Source organism: Metopolophium dirhodum, chromosome 2 (assembly GCF_019925205.1).
Source record: "Metopolophium dirhodum isolate CAU chromosome 2, ASM1992520v1, whole genome shotgun sequence".
Classification (NCBI taxonomy): Eukaryota; Metazoa; Arthropoda; class Insecta; order Hemiptera; family Aphididae; genus Metopolophium; species Metopolophium dirhodum.
The window spans coordinates 40,691,718-40,715,247 of NC_083561.1; the positions used below are offsets into that span (position 1 = coordinate 40,691,718).

At 32.3% G+C, this 23,530-nt stretch overlaps 1 protein-coding gene across 1 annotated transcript in view; it reads left to right on the top strand.

Annotated features, from left to right (window-relative positions):
* The first annotated feature begins 4,927 nt into the window (after window positions 1–4,927).
* LOC132939236 (uncharacterized) overlaps window positions 4,928–23,530 on the top strand; it is a 95,353-nt gene continuing 76,750 nt past the window's right edge. The window contains exon 1 of the mRNA XM_061006310.1: window positions 4,928–6,041. Within this exon, the coding sequence (XP_060862293.1) occupies window positions 5,659–6,041 (383 nt within the window). The 5' untranslated portion in view covers window positions 4,928–5,658. The remainder of the gene's footprint in view (window positions 6,042–23,530) is intronic.

Genomic DNA, 23,530 nt, shown 5'->3' on the forward strand with positions numbered 1-23,530 from the left:
TAATCTCTATTTTATTCATAATTTGGTGTTTGTTGCTGTTAAAGAACAAATCCTTATTTTTAAGCTTAAACGTAATGTCAATAGTAGGCGAGTGTCTCAAGTCTCAGTATTATTATTATCGTATTATTATATTATTACCATTATTTAATTATAGTGACAGTTTCACTTATGTAAATTTAAATAAAAGATACATTTTCAAACATTTTATAATATCATATTATTGTATAGCACCTATAATATATGAATCGCAACGCGTGAAATTTCGCCCGCAGATCCGGGCCATTTGATCAGTAATCCAAAATACCTACGTAGCTCATAATAATATGTCGTAACTATATTTGGAATATTATTATTGTTTATAGGTTTGGTATAGAAAGTCCGGCTTAAAGGAAATATAATATTGCGATTGTGATAATGATAGACCATGAGATTCAAATTCGATCATGTGTTCATAACCTCAGTATCTTTAATATCATTGCGGTGGTCCTTATACGCTGCTTTGCGATTTTATAACATATTTATTTTTTGCAATAATATAATAACGTACACGCGCACCTGTACAGTATGCGTTATACGATAGGTATACAAATTACTTTAATTGATGGTGACTGACTTGACGATAATATCCTTCGGGCAACCGCTTTCTTTTCAACGCCGAAAGACTACCTGACTCAATTTACCGCGGTATGGTCTAGGATCTAATTTTTTCACGATCTTCATGAGACAGTCTATGGTCAGACATTTTTTTTTTTAAACTCGCTCAATTTAGGTTACGTATTATATTAAAGTTATTGAATCAGACATTCAGACTGTTCATTGGATATCTAAAATTAAGGGAACGTCGTATCCGCATGTGTTGTTTCCGTCTTATATATCAAAATGTACGTCAAACAGTTCCAATTTTGTGTTGTTAGCTTAAATATTAGAGTGATCTATTATCAAACTTAAATGTAGGAACTTCTCTCACTGGTTCTTCGCAATATTTTTATTTTGAAGTGAGATATGAGTATGTACAATATTAATATTTGAAAATGCTCATAATTCACTTTGAAAATTAATACAACGTAAAAAAAAATAAGAGAACACATATGATGTTCATACGTTTAAGTTTGATAATAGGTCAGTTCATTCTAATATTAATTTAAGTGAAAAACACAAAATTGGAACTGTGGACGTACATTTTGGTATATTATGCGTTAGTAAGACGATGATCTCAATTATTTTTTTCATCGATTACTTGCCTAATCATTAGTCATATAAATTATTGTTATGTTTGAAAATGCGTTTGTGGAATTATATTTTTAATTAGGTAGACAAGTGTATATTCAGTTTCTATAAGTTTCTACACTTTAAAATATTACCTATAATATCACGTTTAAATAGTATAAATTACGATAATATAGCCAATATAGGTATTAATTGTTTAATGTTAGTTAGTTAACTACAATTAATAAGAACGACAACCCGATTTTCTAAATCACAACTATTTTTAGATATTAAAAAAATGTTTTTTAAAACCAAACCTTACCTAATAAATTGTGCAAAGTGAAAACTAACACAATATTTCAGTTGTAGTTTTGATTTTACGACTATAATATTATAAGCACAATATGTATTACACAATTATTGTATTTTATTATTTATTTGAAATTAACTTTTTAGGTATATTATTTTTGTCAACTTTCTGGATAAATTACTCACAAATACGCTCCTCTAAAACTGACGAACTTTTCATCAATTCTTGGTTAACTAGGGTTCAAAGTACTAGGGACCTAACCCATTAAAACCCAACCGGGTCTGGGTATTTGAACCCTTTAGTTAACCATAGTCAATAATAACATAGTCTATGGATGATCCAATTAACCGATCCTACAGATCAGACATTTCTTTCAAACGTTAATAAGTGAATGTCGTTATGCATAGGAAATTATTATTGTTTCATACCACGAAGTACCGGTCTAATAAGCCTTATTTGCTTGAAAGGTTTGTAGTAGTGGTCTGACGTTCGAAGGTTTTGCAGATCCCCATATTTGGATTCTTGTACATACGAGCAGACAGGCCTGATTACGGACTTTGATATTTGCGTTTTATTAGTTAAGCTAATTTTCGATTTCAGTATAAGACAAAGTAGGTTAAGGCAAATGTTGAATTGTTTAAATGTTATTTTTGTACATTGAGACATATTTTGTCGGGTGATATCATTTGAGCAGTAAACAGTTTGTCAACTGAAGTTTAATTGGAATCGCAAGTTAATGATCGCGGGTGAAAATGTGCTACTTAATTAAGAAGCGTACTAGCGTTCATTTTCTGATTCAAACTTTACTGAAGGTGTGTGTTTTTAGTTAAGTCAACGCTTGTGATTCACTACACACTACTCGTATTAATTAAATGCAAAGGGCACGTGGTCGTTTATGCCAATTCAAAAAATCAAGAACAACCAGTTCAGATCATGCCGTGCCTGGGACTGAATAAGCCTTCAGGGTTTGCATACAGAAGTTAGGACTTGTCTAAACAGCCAGACCTGTTCAGTCGAGTTTGAAATTAAAACTTAACGTGTTGTTTGGAGGTTATTAAATTTGTTCAATATATTTATTGGGAGCCTTTGTTTGAGACTAGAACTATTGTATATTAGTATCTAACCTAGAATTTCTAGCCAGTATGTAAAAATGTCAAGTATTGTTGCTTGTACGATTTTTTTATCATCATTGTTCACTTTTTCGGGAATTTTTGTGTCCAATTATATGAGTATATAGACTTAAGGCTAAGTTTTAAATTTGATCACGTTCTAATGCGAATTTGCTTTGATTTAATTTTATCGATAAGCTCTCATAGTTATCTTTTTTCAGTGTACGTATTATGTGAATTACAAATTGGTATACCGACTGAGTTTCCATTTAGGAAATCTGAGTTTATCGACACGTGTTTGGAACAAGAAGCCATAGTGGCCATAGTGGTTTGTGTTTTAAAAAAATGTTCATGGAACTTTGGAGTCTCCGTAGAGAAATTACACAAAACTATTATTGTCGCGGAACCTGGAAATACTTCACCAGCGTTATCATACTGAGAAATGTATCAGCTCCCCGTTATAAGAAGAGGTGGTTAAAATACCACCAAAATAGTAATATTATTACTTATCGGTAAGTAATGTAGATTCATGATGCTTTTATTACTTTTATTTTTCATTAAAATCTCGCTTTTACAATTTTTATAAGTACTCATCATATTACCATATAATTGTATTTGGTATTATCTGAACTATTATCACTGTAAAGTGAAAAATGTGGATTACTTTGTACAAAATAATATAATTACGGCATTTTAAGATAATGTTTTGTAAACGCACTAATAAATGTGTATTGCAACCCAATAACCCTAACAGTTTCGATTCAAATACAAAAAATAAATAAATGTGTTATGTAATTTCACTTTATATATTTATCAGTAATTTATCATTGGTCATAACTTTAGTCACACAACATGCCGTCTTTAATTATCGTTTTTATCTTAGAGTGCACTGGGTATATAGCGTTGGCAGTATACAATTTTACACTGCACGTGAACTGTTTGAATAGAACGGCGTTTTGAGTATGCAATTTTAATGTTGATCGTTATTACATTTTTATATGGTATTACTTGTCATACTGTACCAATACATTTTGTGGACAGCAATATGGGAAATACTTTTACGCAATACGCAATACAAAAATAAAAATCTATAACCACAGTTGTAGTTAAACTAGTTGTGCATAAAAACATCAACATTATGGATTCTAGGATATTAATTTATTAAATAATATGGTCTTTAAAAATTATTTATGGGTAAGTATTATTTAAGATGATAAAAAAATATATACTATATATAAAAAGGTAGATTACAACTTAGTAGTACGCAATATCGGGAAAACGATGGGAATCTTCCACCGCCTTTCACAATCATATGCTGTGCTGTTATATTATTTCAGATATTAAAATATTAGCCGATCAAAATACGCGGAAGTCGTGTTCTTCTCACGCACACGACTGAACGAAATTCTGTGTCTTTTACCATTTGCATAATATGGAGATTAAATGGATATTAGGTGGGTATATTATGGTTTGTAACAAAACATATTATAATAAGTAACGTCTAAATACTGCTTATTACCTCCATAGTAAAGTACATGAGCCTTTCAACTACGTTGTTCGAAATTGTAATCCAATATCCGTGGAAGTTCACATCAAAGTCCAATATTGAATTTTAAATAGGATCGTTCGATGTCTCACAAAAAACGAATATTTTTTTGTATATATAGCGTCGCCTATAGGTTACAGCTTACAGGAAACAAAATAGTTATTATAAATATGGATATAATTTCAAATTTGTATTTTATGTTTGGTCAAAACTATCCGAATGACTGTGTTAAAAATATTTTGACGTGAGTATAGTGTACCGCGGGGTTTAACAAACAGGGTTTTACGACTTATTTTTAAAAAATTAGTTACGTTACTTGATATTTTTCCTCTGTAAGGAAAACTATATGAATAATAAATATGATTTTGGCGAGGGTTACCACGGTAACAATAATGTTATAAGCGTTACGAAAATCGGTAGGAAAAACAGTTGTAACCAGCTCAAAAACAAAAATTAAAAAAAAAAAAAAAAAAAAACTGTCATGGACGAACCTTATGGGTCGTTATAATATTTTGTACCCGTTTCGCATTATAATATTACATTATTATGTTTGCCGAAAAACGGCAAACCTAACCGATACGACATTGTCATAAAATCGTATCGTGTCATATTATTATTATTATTATTATTATTATTATACACGCGATCGGTCGGTCGCTGTGCGTGCGCAACGGCGGCGGTGATTCGACGCACACGACACCACCACGACGATAACATTTGACGCTGCACAGTGAAAGTAAAACCGTATATCCACTGGCGGCGCGCTCATAGTCGGCGGCCCGGGCGCGCGTGTGCGTGCGGTCCGCGCGTGAGGGCACCCGTCAGTCGCGCGCCGGACAATCGTCATACACAATATAATAATAATATATCCACATGCACTCACACACAGACACAAACACACGCGCGCACACACGCACACACGCACGGGCGCGCACATACACACATCGCGAGTGCACACACCTGCAATAACACCGCCGTGCACGCTGGCGAACGAACGCACGCCGGCCACTTATCATCGATCCGCCGCCGCGTGTTATCGTGCGCCGATAACGTATATAATATACAATAATACACAGTGCTATAAAATATCAAAAACGTCGAATAAAAAATAATAATATATTTTAATATTCATACCAATACGTGATATTATATAATAATAAAATAACAATAAACAAATAAAAATTCGGTTTTTGGAATTTTTCGAGTTTCGCTCGCGTCTTTCGTGATAATTTTCGGTTCGATTCGTCGTCGTCGCCGTCGTTTCCCCCGGGCACCGGGAATTTGAGTTTTCCCCCCCGTTAGAATCCCGTCTATTTAAAAATATTTTTCTCATATTTGTCGACCGGGAAATAATCGGTTTGGTTTTTTTCGCGTGGTTTTTCTTCGACATGTATGCGTCGGGCGACGCATCCGCCTAGGACCCTCGGTGATCGCCACCAACTGCATCTCCAACAACACCTCCTCCACAACCACTGCCAACGACGACGATGAACGCGATGACGACAGCACTGCTGTTGGCAGCCGCGTGCTCGTTGCTGACCGCCGTGCCGGCCGCGTCCGGTTACAGGGCGGTTCGCACTTCCGGTCCGCTACCGGTGACTGTACACGTCCGGTCCGGTGGTGTAGTCGCCGGCGGCCCGGTCGCCAACAGGACATCGGGCGCTGGAGTCGTCTTTCCGGCGTCTGTGGCGTCGTCGCCAACGACGACGACCACGACAACGACCACGTCCACGTCCACCGGGGCTATGGCGTCAGCCGCCAACGCTGCCGCGGCCGCTGCCGCCGGGTTTACGTCGTTTTCGACCAGCAGCTCAGCTTCCAACCACACCGCCGCCCGGAACCAGACGAGATCTGAGCGACTCAGAGCAAGGTGAGTCAAGCATGCCACTGTAAAATAAATGCTGTAATAATAATTAAAGTGTTGACTATATTATGCGACAGCCGTTATTTGTTTGGTCGCGGTTGGAGACTTTAACGCGCGCAAGACGCACCAGCCCCCAAGGGCGTGTGAAAAAATTCGAATCCTGTAATATTTAACTATGCATATAAAACACTTTCGAGCATTGGCCAAAACTTTATTTTCTTTCGTGTTCTATTATGGTGCTCTGTGGACAATATATAGGTATATTATTATTTATTACTATGTTGCTCTGCTAAATAATATAGTCTCAAAAGTTACAAGATCCGAACGGTGTTCTTTTTTGAACACGTTACATACGTATTATAAGTCATAAGTTTATAACATTGATTTTACGTAGGTATTAGCATTATCAATATAATATTATTGTTGGACTAGATATTATTCAAAGAAACCTTATAACTTTGAAGTTTCCTTCGATGTTTTATACTAATCTCGCGTGTACCAAAAACATAATATTATTATACAAGTATACTGCGCGATTGATCAAATTAAAAAATATAATTTATTTTTTATTTTTAAGAGATAATATACAATCTATATCGTAGATATAATAAGTATTAAGTATAATATGTGGGTTAAGAAAACAATAGAACACGATTTAAATAATTTGAGGAGATAAACCACCCAGTGATGACACTTTCATTTGATTTAAAAAATATAATTTAAAAACATGTTAAATTAGGTTTTTTATGCAATACTTGTTAGGTAGGTATATTAGAATAGTTTAACTCACTATATTCATAAACCATTATTTAGTAATAAATCATCGATTAAAAATAGGTATACATTTAATTTTAATTGAATAGAATATTATTAAAAAAATTATTATTATAAAAAATAATAGGGATTTAGTATATAATAAAATATAATATTTTATTGTTTTATTATAATAGTATTATAACAAAAATGATACCTATAGAAAATTATAACATTTCTGGAGTGTTATATATTATTATATTAAAGTTTATTTTCATAATCAATTATTATGATCATAATATACCTACTAACACAATAAATATTTTATTTTTAATCAACAAAACGGAATTCATATATTATTAGTTATTAATAATAGATATCTTATCACTAAAGTGCCTATAAAAAAAGTATCAGTTTACTATGTTTTTTTGGATTTAAAATTGTATGCTGTTTCAGGTTTTTATTTCTGTCATGGTGGATTTATTATTAATAATAGTTTATAAATTAAGTTTAGGTAGCTTATTATAAATTTAAATTTTTGCTGTTAATTGAAAATTTTATACTCAAAACTACAACTTAGAATATTAAAAATATACGTATATTACACAGTGTAATAAGTTAAAAGATTTACTGACTAAACCCATATTAATGAAACACCCTATTTATAAATGAATACTACCTATTCATTTTATTAACTGGTTTTGTTTATTTTTTTACAATTTATTTTGTATTTCATTTATTATATCCTTCCTTTAGTGGCATTCATATTTTTTTTAACATTTCATTCTAATAAACATTATTCACATGCTCCGACGATATATATATAAACCCAAACGAGAAATACTACATATTGTGTCAAATGAACACATTAGTCGTTTTTCTTATATCTAAAAGAATAATGAAGGATCGACTATATAGGATATATAGGATATAGGATAGTATTTAGTTTAGTTTAGTTATTTTTAGAACTACACCTCCAACCCAAGTTTCAACTTAAAAGACGTGCAGAAATATTAAAATGTATGTGTATATTATGTAGCATTTTTTTGTTGAAAATAAAATAAAATAAACTAAACTAAATATATCTATATACCTATAATGTATATTTAAACGTACCAGCCGGATTCGTACATCATACGTACACTGATATTATAAGAACTGAAAATTGATTTTAAACACATTTCCTATAATGACAATGATGTAGTGTCGTAATCCCTTAACTCAACTGGTTTCCGAAAACAGTTAGTATTCGTGTGGCACGCGGTAATTGTGTGTTACTATAAAGTGACGTACCTACCAATATAATAGCCGATCCGTTCTATAGAATATTTTAATGAATCGCGCAAAGCCATATGGTTACAGGTTTCGTCGTTTCGTTGGGTAATGAGCCAGCGGTCATTTTAGAGCCTCCGAGCCAAAGACGTAGGACATTCGTCGTCGGCGCGAAAACCATGATATTTTATTTATTTCATTCGAATTGCCTAGGGACATGTTTTTTTTTTAACATCCGATCAGTCTAAACACTATGTCACTGTTACTAACTGTTTGGGCCAAATATAATCCGTTCTTAATAATAGTTCAGTAAACAGTGTATAAATTATAGCTATTAAAGACTATTTATTTGGTCCGTTATTATTTTAACGTATAATATTGTGTACGTCTCAAATAGGTTATTTTAAATTTGGATTTTAACTAAAACCATTGGGCGACTATATAGAATATAAGTCAGAGTAGAATAATATTATTTGATTTGACTCGTATCCGTGTATTTACGCAGTACGCCTGCAGTATATATAAGGCATGCGCGTGAATTCAAGTATCGTCATCTATATGACTATATACCTACATATAGTATGGTATTATATCGCTATATTATTTATTATGTTATGAAATGATGGTAACCACGTGGTTATGTAGAAGCTATTAACAATTTGTCAAACCCAACGAATACGTTTATGATTTCGAAAATCCGTTTCAAAAACACTTTTAAAAATTAAATATATTTAACCTTTCACTATTAGCTTGTTGATCATTGTTCCCTTCTAGTTTTAAATGCCACCTGTGTTAATTAAAGTACGCCCACCGGGCACGAACCATTTCCTTAATTATCTAACGTCAACTGAACTTTTAAACCAACAGTTTGGCTCTCTTTTGTTATTCACACGGATACATGAAAAATCATTAGGTATCTACTTGGTGAAAAAGAAACCCATAAAATAGAGTTAATAGGTATGTATTTAGGTTTTGTTTGAACAATAATATTGTAGATATATCACCAATCTTAAATTTAATTCATAATATCCTGAGGAGGAAATTTTTTATTCATTAATTTTAGATTTTAATTATTTACTTTGACTAACACTCGGAGAAATTATTTTTACCGTATTATTATTTCCCTTTTAACCATACTACATTACCGCAGTAGCAAGTACACACACCGAGTTTTCCGTATATGGTGTGTAAAAAATGAACATCACGCTCTTCGATTTTTAGTATTGTATAATACGATATACTACCAATTATATTGATAATAAAAAATAATAATTAATTAGTCCGCGGAAATAGTTAATTTGTTTTAGTTATTAGAACTGGATAACTTACTTAGGGAACTATTTATAATAAAATACAGGCTAAAATCATTATAAAACTAAATATATTGAATTAAACATTTTATGCGTGGCTAACACGCAATATAATAAAAAATTAATATTCTTAAGTCTTAAAAAATATGAAATATGAATATTATTCATTATGAATTATAATATATAATTGCTACAAAAAAATTGTAATGATACAAATTTAATAAATTACGTCTCATTTTGATACCCAACTGCTGGGTCATTAGTCATTTTTCCAAAAATTTTTTTTTGAATGTATCTAACCTCTCTCTACGACCAGTTTAACCGGTTGCCGTAGTATTATATGGTGAATGAGAAAATGGTAAAACAAGATGATACACATGTAATACGTACATTTTAATTTTATTTTTATTACATTAGCCCGATTGTTGGTGAAAGCCAAGTGATAAATTAGAAAATTGTATTAACCAAATGCCGATTTCTAGATTAACTGGGCCTCCTCAAATATTAATTTAGTAATAAATAAAAACAAATGGATATCTTGTATCCTACACATTTTTTTGCGTTTGCCCGAATTATTTATTGAGCAAAAATATTTCTTTCGGCTCTCCCCTTAAACGGTGTATCGACTTACTTTTATATTTATTGGTTTTCGTAATGGATTAAAAATTGTGAAAATCGTATCATTTGTTTTACAATATTATTATTGTTAAATCTGTAGCAAATTTAAAACTAGCAAATTCTACTTTCTACGTAGAGCGCTTACAAGAGTACCTATATACCTACAGCATTATAGATTATAATTATTGAATCGGGCAAATTAATTACGGGTTAGGTTACGTTTTTCGACAGGAATCTCGTCGGAATTCCGACCGTTTAGCGGGCCGCCGTGCATGCGTGTTGTGCAAGAGCAAGACTATACCCGTATTACTTCGGTCCTAAAACAGTCAAAGTAGCTGCTGGCCAGCATTATAGCTATAGAGTCCTGACAGCGGTCGATACTATATCATAGTGCTGTGATATTATTATACCATAGAGCAATAATTACGCCGAGTAAAAATAATACATATTATGCTATCGGAAACCGGAAAAAAATTTATTGCGATTTGTTTATAAACGGTTATGACATCGTGAAATTAATACGATATCGTGTTATCATTATTATGTACAATATATAGAGCCATGGAGGTACATCACGATACAAAATAATATCGTTATGATACGAGTCGTATGCGCACCGGTAGACGACGACGGGGCACCTCATATAATATTCACGATCGAAGAGTGGAAGCAGTGGCGGGAATCGTAACATTCGTAACGCGGCGGCGGCGGCGGCATCGCTGTTGGCGTCTACCTGTCTGTCCAGTTTTTGCAAAACACATGCTCTTCGACGGTACACATTATAACGCGCACACCGTTGGCACGGGTTCAACCGGGTCATCGGAGAACCGTGTTTTACGTCGGGTCGTTATTAAAACATAATAAATCACGGCGGCGGCTCGAATCCGCGCGCGCTAATATACGCGGAGACGAAGCCGCGTATTTATAATATTATTATATAATAATATACATAATATTATATAGGATATAGATATATAAATGTATAAATATACGAATATGTATATTATATATATATATGTATATATTATACGCCTATATACCTATATAATATGTATGTACATTATATATTAAACGCGCTCGCGGTGTGCCCCCATACTATAAAATACATATACTATATAGGTACGATATACCTAATAATATATCATGCAGCGTACGAAATACGTAAAATACGTTCCATTCCGGCCCTTTCGCCTTGATCCATATTGCAACGCGTCGCGCACGCCATGAATTAATCGCGATATGTGTCTGTGCTTGTATATTTATAATAATATTATAATATACACTGCAGGCGTACGAGTATTATTATTAGTACCTGGGTTGTTGTAACGACCATGGTAATATATATAGAGTAATATAATATTATGTTGTATTAATAACGATAATATATGTATATGAACATCGAATACTTGTTGCGTCTGTGTGCGTGCAGTGTGTTGTCTGACGAGCCACCTCGGCGATCAAAAGAGAGACCCGATGGCGCGCTATCGAGAAGAGTGCCGATTAATAGCGCACACGCGATAATAGATATCATACCTATTATCATTATAGATATAGGCATACCGACCGGCTTACATAACAATAATAATATAATATTATTCAAACCGTAATTCTGTGCGTAAATATATTATAATATAATATATAGATTACTGTTTCGGAGTGTGCGGTACACATACAGGGCGGAACAGGAAGATCTAACAGAAAAAAAGACATGTTATTTAAATTTTTGACAAAATTTGTTATAATTATATGATTAGTAAATAATTTGAGAAATATACTCATGTAACGTGTTGGCAAATTCCCAACAGTAATATTACGGAAAAAGTTATTACATTCAAAATTAATTTAATCAAAAATATATTGATATTTTGAAAAATTCTAAAAAATAAACTACTAAAGTTAGATGAATGTTTTTTCCTTAAAAATTATTCTTATAATTGCAAATTCATAAATTGGCTATTTTGAATTTATACAAAAAAAAATTAAAATTTTTTATTTTCAGTATTAAAAAATAAAAATATTTTTGTTTACATTGCACGTGTAACGCAAGCGAAAATAAATTATATATATATATATATATATATAAAAAAAATATTTCAAAATATTGATTAGGACAAAAATTATTACATCTGTCTGGTCTTTCTGTTACACCCTATATACATTATACATATTATATTATATCTATCATCGAACTGTGCTGCAGTGGACTGTTGAATGCGTAACACGTGTATAATATAACATCATTATTATATTCATAATATGCATTGTTGTAAGTTATTACATACGATTGATGTGTGGAGTAGTGCGACCGGACTTTTTATCTCGGGACGGTTTATAATCATTTAAAGACATATTCGGCTGCAAGACGTGAAGTAATCGTATAGGCGTCGAACGATAAAATATAATAATTTTGAAGAGGAAATCACCGGTGTCGGTCACAGTAATAATAATTATCCATCCAACGTCATAATATAGCATTATAATTCGAGTCCAAACGGTATATCGCTCCGAGAGATTGACGAAGAACTATTTGGCACATGTATATTTATTATGATATGCCTTGCTTACTATTATACGCCTTATTATTATATTTCGGTTCGGTTTTGTAACTGTACAGTGCAGGTAGGTACATCCTACATAATATTATGATTTTCACATTCACATAATAGTTAAGTATATATTTTCTAATCTCGCAGGTATATGAACTTGCAGAGTGTTGTATTAATTTTATTTTATGCGATTACTGTTTTTAAAGTTACATTTTGTTTAAGAAAAATAATGTGTATGATTGAACATTGCAATTTCTCGAGTGATTGAAAAGGTTATAGCTATATATAATATTATAACCATCAAAACTAGATTTAGGTTCAATTATCAAAACGTATTTATTTACATCAATGACCCAGATCTAATAACTAACTACCAATAAAAAAAAAAAAAAAAAATCAGTTTACATTACAACTTCTTATAATAATCAATCATTGGGGAAGTAAAACTATTTGTCGAGGACGATGACAAGAGAACCTTGGATTTTCGATAAAAAAAAATAAAACAAAATTACATCGACCAGCAGATCAACGGTAATTTGTTCTTGTGAAAACATGTACACAGTATATCGTGCATGAGTCTATTGTAATAATTGACTGACAAAATTGATTTCTAGTTAAATAATATTAGTTTGAGTATATGGGTGTATACCTATAATTGCTGATAATTATCTTAAAATAAGTTGAAAATAACAGTGCACAGTAAATTTCGTACTTGCAGTTTTGTAATTACATAATTTATAATATTTTCAAGAAATCTTACATCTTAAAATAAAAAGTATATTATATTTAATGGATGGTTGATAAAAAAAAATGTTCAAAAGAGCTCATAAGTATTTTAAAATATTCAATCAATTGATATTGCAATTTTCTTTCATTCATATCGTGAACTTTTTTATATGCTTTTATAGGTAAAAAATGACTACGTACAATGTTATTATTTTTTTTTTCGGAACTTTCATGTTAGTCATTCTAATCACCGATGAGTTATGGGGGCGTTGCCATACTCATTTCATTATTACACTCCTCGCACTCATATCCTTGCGACCTATTTATCTTTTATTCGCAAATACGTTATTTATTAATTCTGTCGGTTCGGTAATTTTTAAATAATTTTAAATACGATCCAATCTATGGGAGTGAGAGAATTGGAAATAAAAATCAAACCATTATGCGTCAGTTAGGTAATATCGTCCTCTGAATTCTGCAGCAGCTGAACTAATCAGGTCTCAATCGTGAGTTTTTAAAGCACAATTAATCAAACTGCAAAATACTTTTTAGCGGAAGGAGTGGACGGGGGTGCTTTGTGTGCACAACCGAATGCCGTTACCCATTAAAACCTAATGGTGTGCAATACTCGCACTTTGTATAAAACGATAGAAGGAAATAATAATAATATACAATATTATCTTCCTGTTCCTCGACATAATGACCTCACACATTATAATGACCGATATACTGAATCTGGTATACATCATACACTAATACACTATATACACGTCATAATACTCCGGTATTATTATTTACGTTGGACAAACACAATACACATTAAGTAACAATAGTTGAAATGGAAAGTATTTATTCCTATATTAAAAAAAAAAATCTCATCGAACGATAATTATTATTCCCACCAAGTTCCGTCATCGGATCGAACCAAAATTAATCAAATTAATAAACGAATTACAAATTTTTTGAACGAATCTATTTCGTATCGTTCCATCCAAAGAGTAAGAGGCAATAGCTAGGCATCAAATAAAACCGTATTAATTTTATTGCATTTTAAGAAAAAATTCACATACATTATACAAATAAAAATTATTTAAATGATTGTCTCCAAAAACCTAGGCTTGTGGATGAGACAACATTCAGTTCTTATTTTAAAGGTGTGTTTACAGTTTTAAGACATCTACATTAATAATTCTTATCAAACTATTCAAATTAAGTTTAAACATTTAAATAAGTAATAATTAAATGATAACTTATAAGACAGGGATACAATTTAAGTACAGTACAAATTTATGGATGTGGGTTTTATAAATAAGATTTCAACTTATACTTAATATACAGTTTATAATGTTCATAATTATTATAAAATAATAATTGTTTAATAGGTATATCATACTTCATGCATAAATGTATACCCAAATTCGGTATTATATTTGTTTAATCTAAGAACATTATAACATTAATTGTATATATTTTGACGAGTAGAATAATATTATGGTTGAAACTGACACTTTCAAATTTATAAAAATATAGATTTGTTAGTACTGAAATAAAAATACATTTGATTGGTATTAACATCGAGTAACGACTATGGGACTGTAGATAATATACAGACATATATTAATCATGATTATAATATTATTATAGTACTGTGTACCTTTGTGACTTTTAGTTTTCGAATAATTTATTATTATATACCTACGCTTGTAAATTACCGATACTTTTATGTTTTTGTAACGACCAGGTATCCATAAAGTGTTGGCATATTTATTATTTACTTTTCGATTAGATAATTTAACAATGTACACCGTCGTAAAGTTTATTACAGCAAATAGACGCTTTCTATATAATAGTATCCGCTGTATCCAAATAAAGTGTATGATATTGTATTATATTGTACTCGTAAAATTCACTGTTATAATATTGCGGGGACAGTGAACACGAAAAAATAGAGAGTGTCAATGTACGTGACCGAAGTATGAAATGGTTATATTAGGACGGTCACTGGAAAAAAAAAGTATATATATATATATATATTATATGTATACACATTCATATGTCATGTTTTGCATAGAATAACAATGCGTGAAGATGCACACAAATACTAAGGACGGACGAGATGAGTAAATAGTAATAATAATAATAATAATAATGATAAAAAAAAAACTCGTTTGAATATTATTACACGATGGGATATTGTATTTGAATATTATACCAAGGTCAACAAAACAGAAAGGTGACGTGCTAATATGGTCACTGTCGCGGAGACAAATCACAAATCATATTATTCTAAACGTGCGGCCGTTGATATTGACTAACGCGTTATCTAGTTGTGATATTATTTACTTTTGGCGGAGTAAATCATTGTAAACGGCACATATTAATACATAAGTTATCGTTGTGTGAAGTTATAGCTGGCGTCAAGCACGACGACGACGACGACAATATTCGCCGTATAAATCACCGCGACACAGGTGCACTATTATAATAACGTTATCGTCGTGACGCAATGAACCTTCTTTAAGACGTATTACCTATGTAGGAGGAATGAAAAAAAATACGAAAAACAATTATAACCTTTACATAATTATTTCGACCACTGCAGCAGCAGCAGCAGCAGGCTGTGTATAGTGCACGTGCCCGCGAAAATGTTGTAAATTATTAACCCCGTTCGGCGGCAATAATGAGATTATTACGACGGGATCAGTGTTTCGCAATGATTTCGTGACGTGGCCGTTTTGTCCGACAGCAGAAATGTTTTTTAATGATTTATAATATTATGGTCGTTTTGTGAATTATTGCTTGTTATACACTCATAATATACCTATTAAACAATGAAAATTAGCGAAAAAAACATAATAATAATAATAATTACAAATCATAATAATAATATTGGCCATTGGTGCAACGCGAACGAGCCCGTGTTATAGCAATGGTTGGTAATAAATATAATATTATACTTATGTACCTAATAATATACAGTAGGTATATATCCCCAAGTCCGCCCGCGATAATAACAATACTATCTATAGGCAAACACTTTCTAGGATATCTGATAAATATCTATCGGACACGACCGTTTGTAGGTGAGTAGGTGACCGACAATTATTATTATTATTATTATTATTATTATACATCGAAGCCCGCTGTTTTATTTTAAAAATGTTATCGTGTGTCTATAACCTATAATACAGTTATAATAATTATAAGGCTATAGGTTTACATTCTATACAGTAGTTAAGTCCTCACGGAGCAAATCAATCACGGAGGCAAACATTTTCGTAAAAAAAGCAAAAACTATTAACGAGCTAATAAAATGAATATTTTTTCATGTCGTATGTTCGTGTATTTAGCTGTTGAAACAATATTATAATTTAACTGCCTTCTAAAATAAAATATCAAATACCTAATAATAATAATACTAAGTATTCCTAACGTTGCACAATACATTTTAAATTTTAAGACATTTTTTTTTCGTAATTTATGATGGCAACGATGGCTCAATTTTTCTAATGAATATTGAATGAATACCTATTTTTAAATGATGGCAAAAGGTGTATGACGCAATATTTCATTTACATTTTGTGGAAGACAATACTATCTTAGATGAAGGTTTTTTTAATCGGCCTTAAAATTTTCAAGCCTCAGCATTCTTAGGATGCGTTTGTTTCGAAGACAATATAAAATATTCATAGAATTTCTAGTTTATCAATAATCGATTGATTGCGTTTAGAGTTTTGGACACTTTTTTTTATACAAACTTTATTTTTGATTAGATGTAAGTATACTTTTTTATGTGTTGTTTAGTTTTTACCACTAACATTTAACACCATTAATGTTATGAATAATATATTCAAACATTGAGCAAATTTTTGTACAGTATACTATATATAATATTATATACATTTGTGTTCACATAGCTTTAGGGATATCATTATAAAGTTGAATATTATATGCTTGAAATGTCTATCGGATTTTTAATCCAAAAAAATATTATCTATGTCGTGTTTGAGTAATGCACCGATAAAATTGGAATATTTTTAACATTACAATAATTATTCACTTTATAATAACTAATAAGCTCATAAAAGTTTTACATATTTGCTTCATATCAGTGTCTTAATTTATTCATACTGCAGTTCTTATATACACGTTTTATTAACGTCTACACAGGCGATAAACTTAATATAAATTAGTTGTTAATGAAATAAATTATAGATTATGCTCTTATGTTCATTGTAATTTTCATATTTTTCAAATTTATTTAATGTGGCGTGTACACCAAGTATCTAATTATTCCACTATATTTTCAATCAAGTGTTATGAAAAAAAAAAAAATAAAGTACGTATGTACTACGTTCCAAACAAACTTGTAAAATATCATCACTGACATTGCAGCTTATCGCATAAACAAATCAATATGGGTCATACGCGTATGATTAATTATACCGGTTGTATCGCATTATAGTTTTATTTTTATTTTTTTACCTTCAATAATAGTGTGTTATAACGATTATGTAGTTAACAAATTGGTGGTTAAAATAAATTCTCACCTGGCAGATGGAAATTACGCGGCGTGAAAAATTGGTTTTCTCGTATTAACACCCCGCACACTAGTACCTATATATAGTGACCTCTCGGTGAAATGGGCGTACTTTAGATTATAACACGGCCGCGCAATAGTTGTCGCTGTTGGAGATTTCCGTACGATAAGACAAAACGGTCGCAATTCGGAGGCGCCGCGTACGCCTATATTACAATGTTATACACGATGCAATAACAATACAAATAATAATAATTATCGTTATGATGAATTAATGATTATGTGCGATTCGATTGCGATGCCCGGGGATTCGGTGCGATTCGACGCGCCAATTGCCAACTACACAATATGATAGGTATACTAACCTAACCTAACCTTTTTTTTTATAGTAATAATATGTATACATTGGGTACTACAGTCGTGCGATTCAAATTGTCTCGGTCGGCGGAGATGATAAAATCGACAATTCAAAGCGTTTTAGGCGCGTCTAGCAGGCTGCATAGCCATCCGTATCATATCCGTACCACACATTAGAAGTAATATTTTTTTGAATAGCAACAGGTGTTTTCAACACGGTACACCAGCTCGGTGTGATAGGGTTTTTAAGTAATTTTCACATTTTATACAACCACAGCTCTAAAACAAAACAAAAATAGTCAGAATTACAACGAATCAATTAATCATACGAGTTTAGATTTAAATTATTTAATTTTTCAAAGATCATCCAAATTTTGACGCGATGTCACGTATGTATTTTGTTCACGCGATTTACGTGTACGCCAGTCGACGATCGTCGTCGTTGGACGATAATACGCGATTTATATAATATTATAATACGTCTCTGCAGCTTGTGCTGCGGCGTTCCGTTGCGCAACGCGGTCGTAAAAATTCGTAACACTGTTTCTATTATATTATAATAATATAATATGTATATACGTACAACATTAAAAAAATCGACGCGGGCCGAGACAGACTTATTATGCTATATAATATATATATGTATATAGACAGGCACCAACAATAAGCGTATATAATGTTATTTTACAATATAGTCCATCGGACACGCGAACTCGTAATTCATGTATACCCACAAGAAGGGACGGTGTACAATATAATATATTTGTGTGTGTGTAAGTATGATTTACGATCGATCGCGTTTCGCGAAATCCCGCTGCACCTGTTGCGATCGGATCGGATCGGCGCGTGTTTCCCGGCGGGGTTGTTCCGCCTCTTTTGCGCCGGGCTCCATAGTGTAGTCGCACACGATTGTCGTGCAACGCTATGGCGACCGCTCGCTAAGTTTTTATGGTCATTATTATTATTTCGTTTTTTTCCGAACACAATCGGTCGGCTAATGTACAAGTAATAACAATGATAATTATCGTTATTACACCGTGTTATTATCTGCGCACCGCGACCGTGTCAAGCGTCAACGACGCCGATCAGAAATTCGTTATAATTATAATGGTTAATAATAATAATGGTACGGAATAATAATATCAATATCGCATATACCGACCGACGGCATATTATACAGGGTGATTTATTAAGCGTAAACCACTCATTATCTCAAAAAGTATTAATGTTTTTGAAAATATTTTTTTACATAGTTGTAGTGGACACACATTTGCGGGGTAACCCCATACCACTCCACTCCGCCCATCTAAACTTTAAATGCTTATACCTCATAGACTACTCGCCCTAAATTAGATTTTTATGAATCAAAATACTTAGAAAAATATTCTGCTTTGGAATATGAATTTAAAACTCTATGCTGTCATTCAAAAGAGTAAAAACTTAAAAAATTATATAGATAAAAAATATTTAAAATATAATTTTTTAATAAAAAACATGGTCTCTTTAACAACTTGAAACTATGTAAAAAAATATTTTCAAAAACATTAATACTTTTTGAGATAATGAGAGTTTTACGCTTTATGAATCACCCTGTATGTATATATATATATAGGTACCTATGCTACGGCTGCGGCGGTGGTATTCTCTCCGTCGGGTCTCGCTTATATAGAAAGGTTCACCGCGGCGACGTGCCCGCACGCTGACATGACGGAGGCGGCGGCGGCGATGACGCCAAGGACGAGCGTAAAATAAGAGAAGAAAAATGAAATCCAACGCGTCCTTGCGCCGGCCGCCGAACACCCAGCTCCGCGAATACCGCCCACCCACCTGAGGATTATTACACGTGTGATGTACGACCCGATCTGGACTTTACCGGAGGCGCTATAAACGGTCATCGGGGTTCGTGATGATGTTATTACGCACGCCCATATACAGGGCGCTTCGCCTATGATAATAATATGCTGTCCACCCCAATTAGATGACTTTTCGAACATTTTTAATGCAACTAGATCGAAACTCGCGCGAGTAGTTTTTGGGTTGATATTGCGTGCTGAGGACAATTATTATTTGTCCGCACGACGAACAGGTTTTGAAGATGTAATATAATATGGTCCACGGGGGCTACGATCAATTGGAAATTATGGATAATAGTAATTAATACTAATTTACAAGGCTGGGCAAGTTGATCATTTTTTTTAACTCAGTTAAGTTAAGTTAATATGCACCAATAAGTTAAAAGTTAAAGGTTAATTTAACTATAGGTTAACTCAGTTAAGTTAAAAGTTAATACACACTTTTTATTAGCTAGCGTTCTTAATTTTTCCAACCCAAAACTAAATTATAGGATATAGTGTTAATACTTCATACAGTATTTCCATATAAGTTAGATTTGAATGATATAAATTTTTAACATTAAACAATTTACGATATAATATATTATTTGACATGAAAACAAAATATACTAAAATAGTGAAATATTGTAAAATTAAAAACAAAATAAATTAACTTAACTTATTTCTTAAAATGAAAAATTAACTCGTTAATTTCACGTTAATTAAGAAAGAAATTTAGTATAAGTTAACAGTTAAGTCAATGAAAAGCCAAAAGTAACTAGTTAAGTTAAAAAGTTAAAATAAAATTAACTTTTTGACTTAACTTCAACTTTTTAACTCGTTAATGCCCAGCCTTGCAGTAATGTATTAACAAGTTGTAATAATCGTCCGAATCTATTTATAGTACCTGATTAAACATTACGTAGGCACATTTAATATTTTCGTAAAACCGTTTTCTAAGCGCCATCATCTTGTTATAGTGTATATACTCGTACGTTTTTAAAACTCACAGAAACCATATGCGTTCGGATTTTAATTTAGATTGGTACCTACACAAACAATTTTATCCAAAATAAAATATATAGTAACTCGCTATAGTTTACGATAAAAAAAAAAGAAATTTCGGTTCTCGTTTGAGCGAAGGACAGTTTGCAGCAATGCCGCAGAAACTTATTGAACGGTACACGAAATCCACGCGAGGACGGTGAGCATGCTTGGCCAATCACTCTGTATGCACCGACCGATGCTAGCATAATATACCCATTACTCGGTAATGGGTATGCATGTATAGTATGAATATACGTGTGAAATTACAATATCATACGTGCCACGGCGTGCGCGCTAAGATAACGCGCATCGACCAGTTCACATAATCCGCGATTGTGATGATATAATAATATTCGTATTATTGTCACACATCGTTATGTACGCGCCGCCGGAAAAGTGTCCGATGGGATTGCAGCGGAAAAACGTATTTTTATCACTATATACACATCGTGATCCAGGAAACCGCTGCAGCCTGCCGGGGCTGTTGCATTTTCGTAATTGGCATGCCGCACGCGGAAACCCATACGCCGACCTAGGATTTTTGTGTTCTAATAACCGATCGTTGTTGCCGTTGCACCGCATCTGCACGGTGCAAGTGCGACAGTGATAGTATCATAACGTGCATTCAACAAGTCGGTCGTGCGCGTGTGCCGCAAGTGCATTTTAATGCATTATAGGTATTGTACACATTGATCTCTTTTCGTACATTTTAACGGTAAATATTCAGAATATATTAATTCGTTATGAATTACACAACGCCCAGTCAACATTATTGTTCCGTTCTTATCGGATAGCGCAATATTATAATACTAGCGAACTAAATAAAAGGTATTACTTTAGATATTACTTTTAGTGGATTCAATTTTCCGCGAATTCAGGAAATGTGAGAATACGATACGAGAAAGCATGCCGAAAATGAGCTTGTAAAGCTTAACGCGATAATGCTTTTGTAAGAAATAATTAAATTAAAAGTCAAAACTATTAAAAAAAATCAGTTTAGGTGCCTATTTATTTTATTTATAAACGGCATAGAACAAGTGTGATAATATGATCTGTCATAATATCGTTGTAATGTAGGAATTCTGTGGAAAAAATAAATTAAATTGATATTATCAATTTATCATTTTTTAATATTTCCAATCATTATGTAACGCCACTAACACACAACGTAATTATTAATGACTTTTATGAACTTTTACTTGAATTTTTAGAAGGTAAACAGCAACAGTGTTCCTCCATGCAAATTTACTTTTCAAACACTATTGCATTTCTCAAAAACTAGTTTTGTAGATTCGTATCAATAATTCATTGCTTTATTGTGGTGTTTACTGACGTTATTTGATTTTAAATTTATAACTTTATTTTGATGTAAGTACCTATATATAATAATAATATCATCTATACTTGTTTATAATAAATTTAGTTATTTTATATTTATATTTGACACACTGTCTACGTATTATTATAAAATCGTTTCAAACAAATCAATTAATTAAATATACTTATTGAAATATAAAAATAATAAATTATACTCATAGTGTTTACATTAAAAAGCTTATTCTTAGTTCGCTGAATTCAGTTCGAACATTAATTTTAATTTTTAATATTCTTATTCCATTATTTGATTGTACCGACTTATTATTCGTTTTTACCAGTAATCCGCAAGTACTCGTATAATATATTTTATGCGGCTACATATTATTTCAACGATATATATATATATATTATATATTATTCGGCCCTCGTCAGATAAAAAAATAATAACTGCCATTTGTATCATCGTCGGCCGAACGATCGATTAAATCCGTACACGAATTTCGAAATTTTGGCAACAGCATAATTTTATGGCGGTAGCCCACGGGCTGGATATTGTTCCATAGTAATTGCCGTCGTATTGCATTATAATATTATATAGTGTATGGTCATCGAGTTTTTTTATATTTAAATGTTATCGATTTTCAAGGATAACTGTATGGAAAATGTGGATCAATTTTTTAAACGAAAAAAACGATATTGGACAAAATGTACCGTACGGCATTGTTGCGAAGTTTTCAGGTCAACAAACCCATGCATTTTTTTTTTTATCACCTGGATTATTATAGTATATATGGACCATATACAATCATTCAAAACGAGATAACTTGGCCTTGTGCTGGATTGACAGCTTGCCGCCTTACGATAATTATCGTGTCCGCACATTGTCGAAAGTGTATTAACATTTAACACACACACACACACACACACACACACACACACACACACACACACACACCATACCTTTAATATGTGTGTATGGTGAAGATTATTTTATTCACATTATTAGACATTCATAATATGTATAAGCCGGGCGCGCACGGTGTGGGCTTATTTGGTTCTTCTTTGGGTCCACGCGCGGCTGAGGTGTGAAACTTCCAAGACTCCTCTTCTTCGTCACAATGGAGCGCTGTCATCCGGATTTCTCGGACGTCACAGCCGCATACACTGCCGAATATAA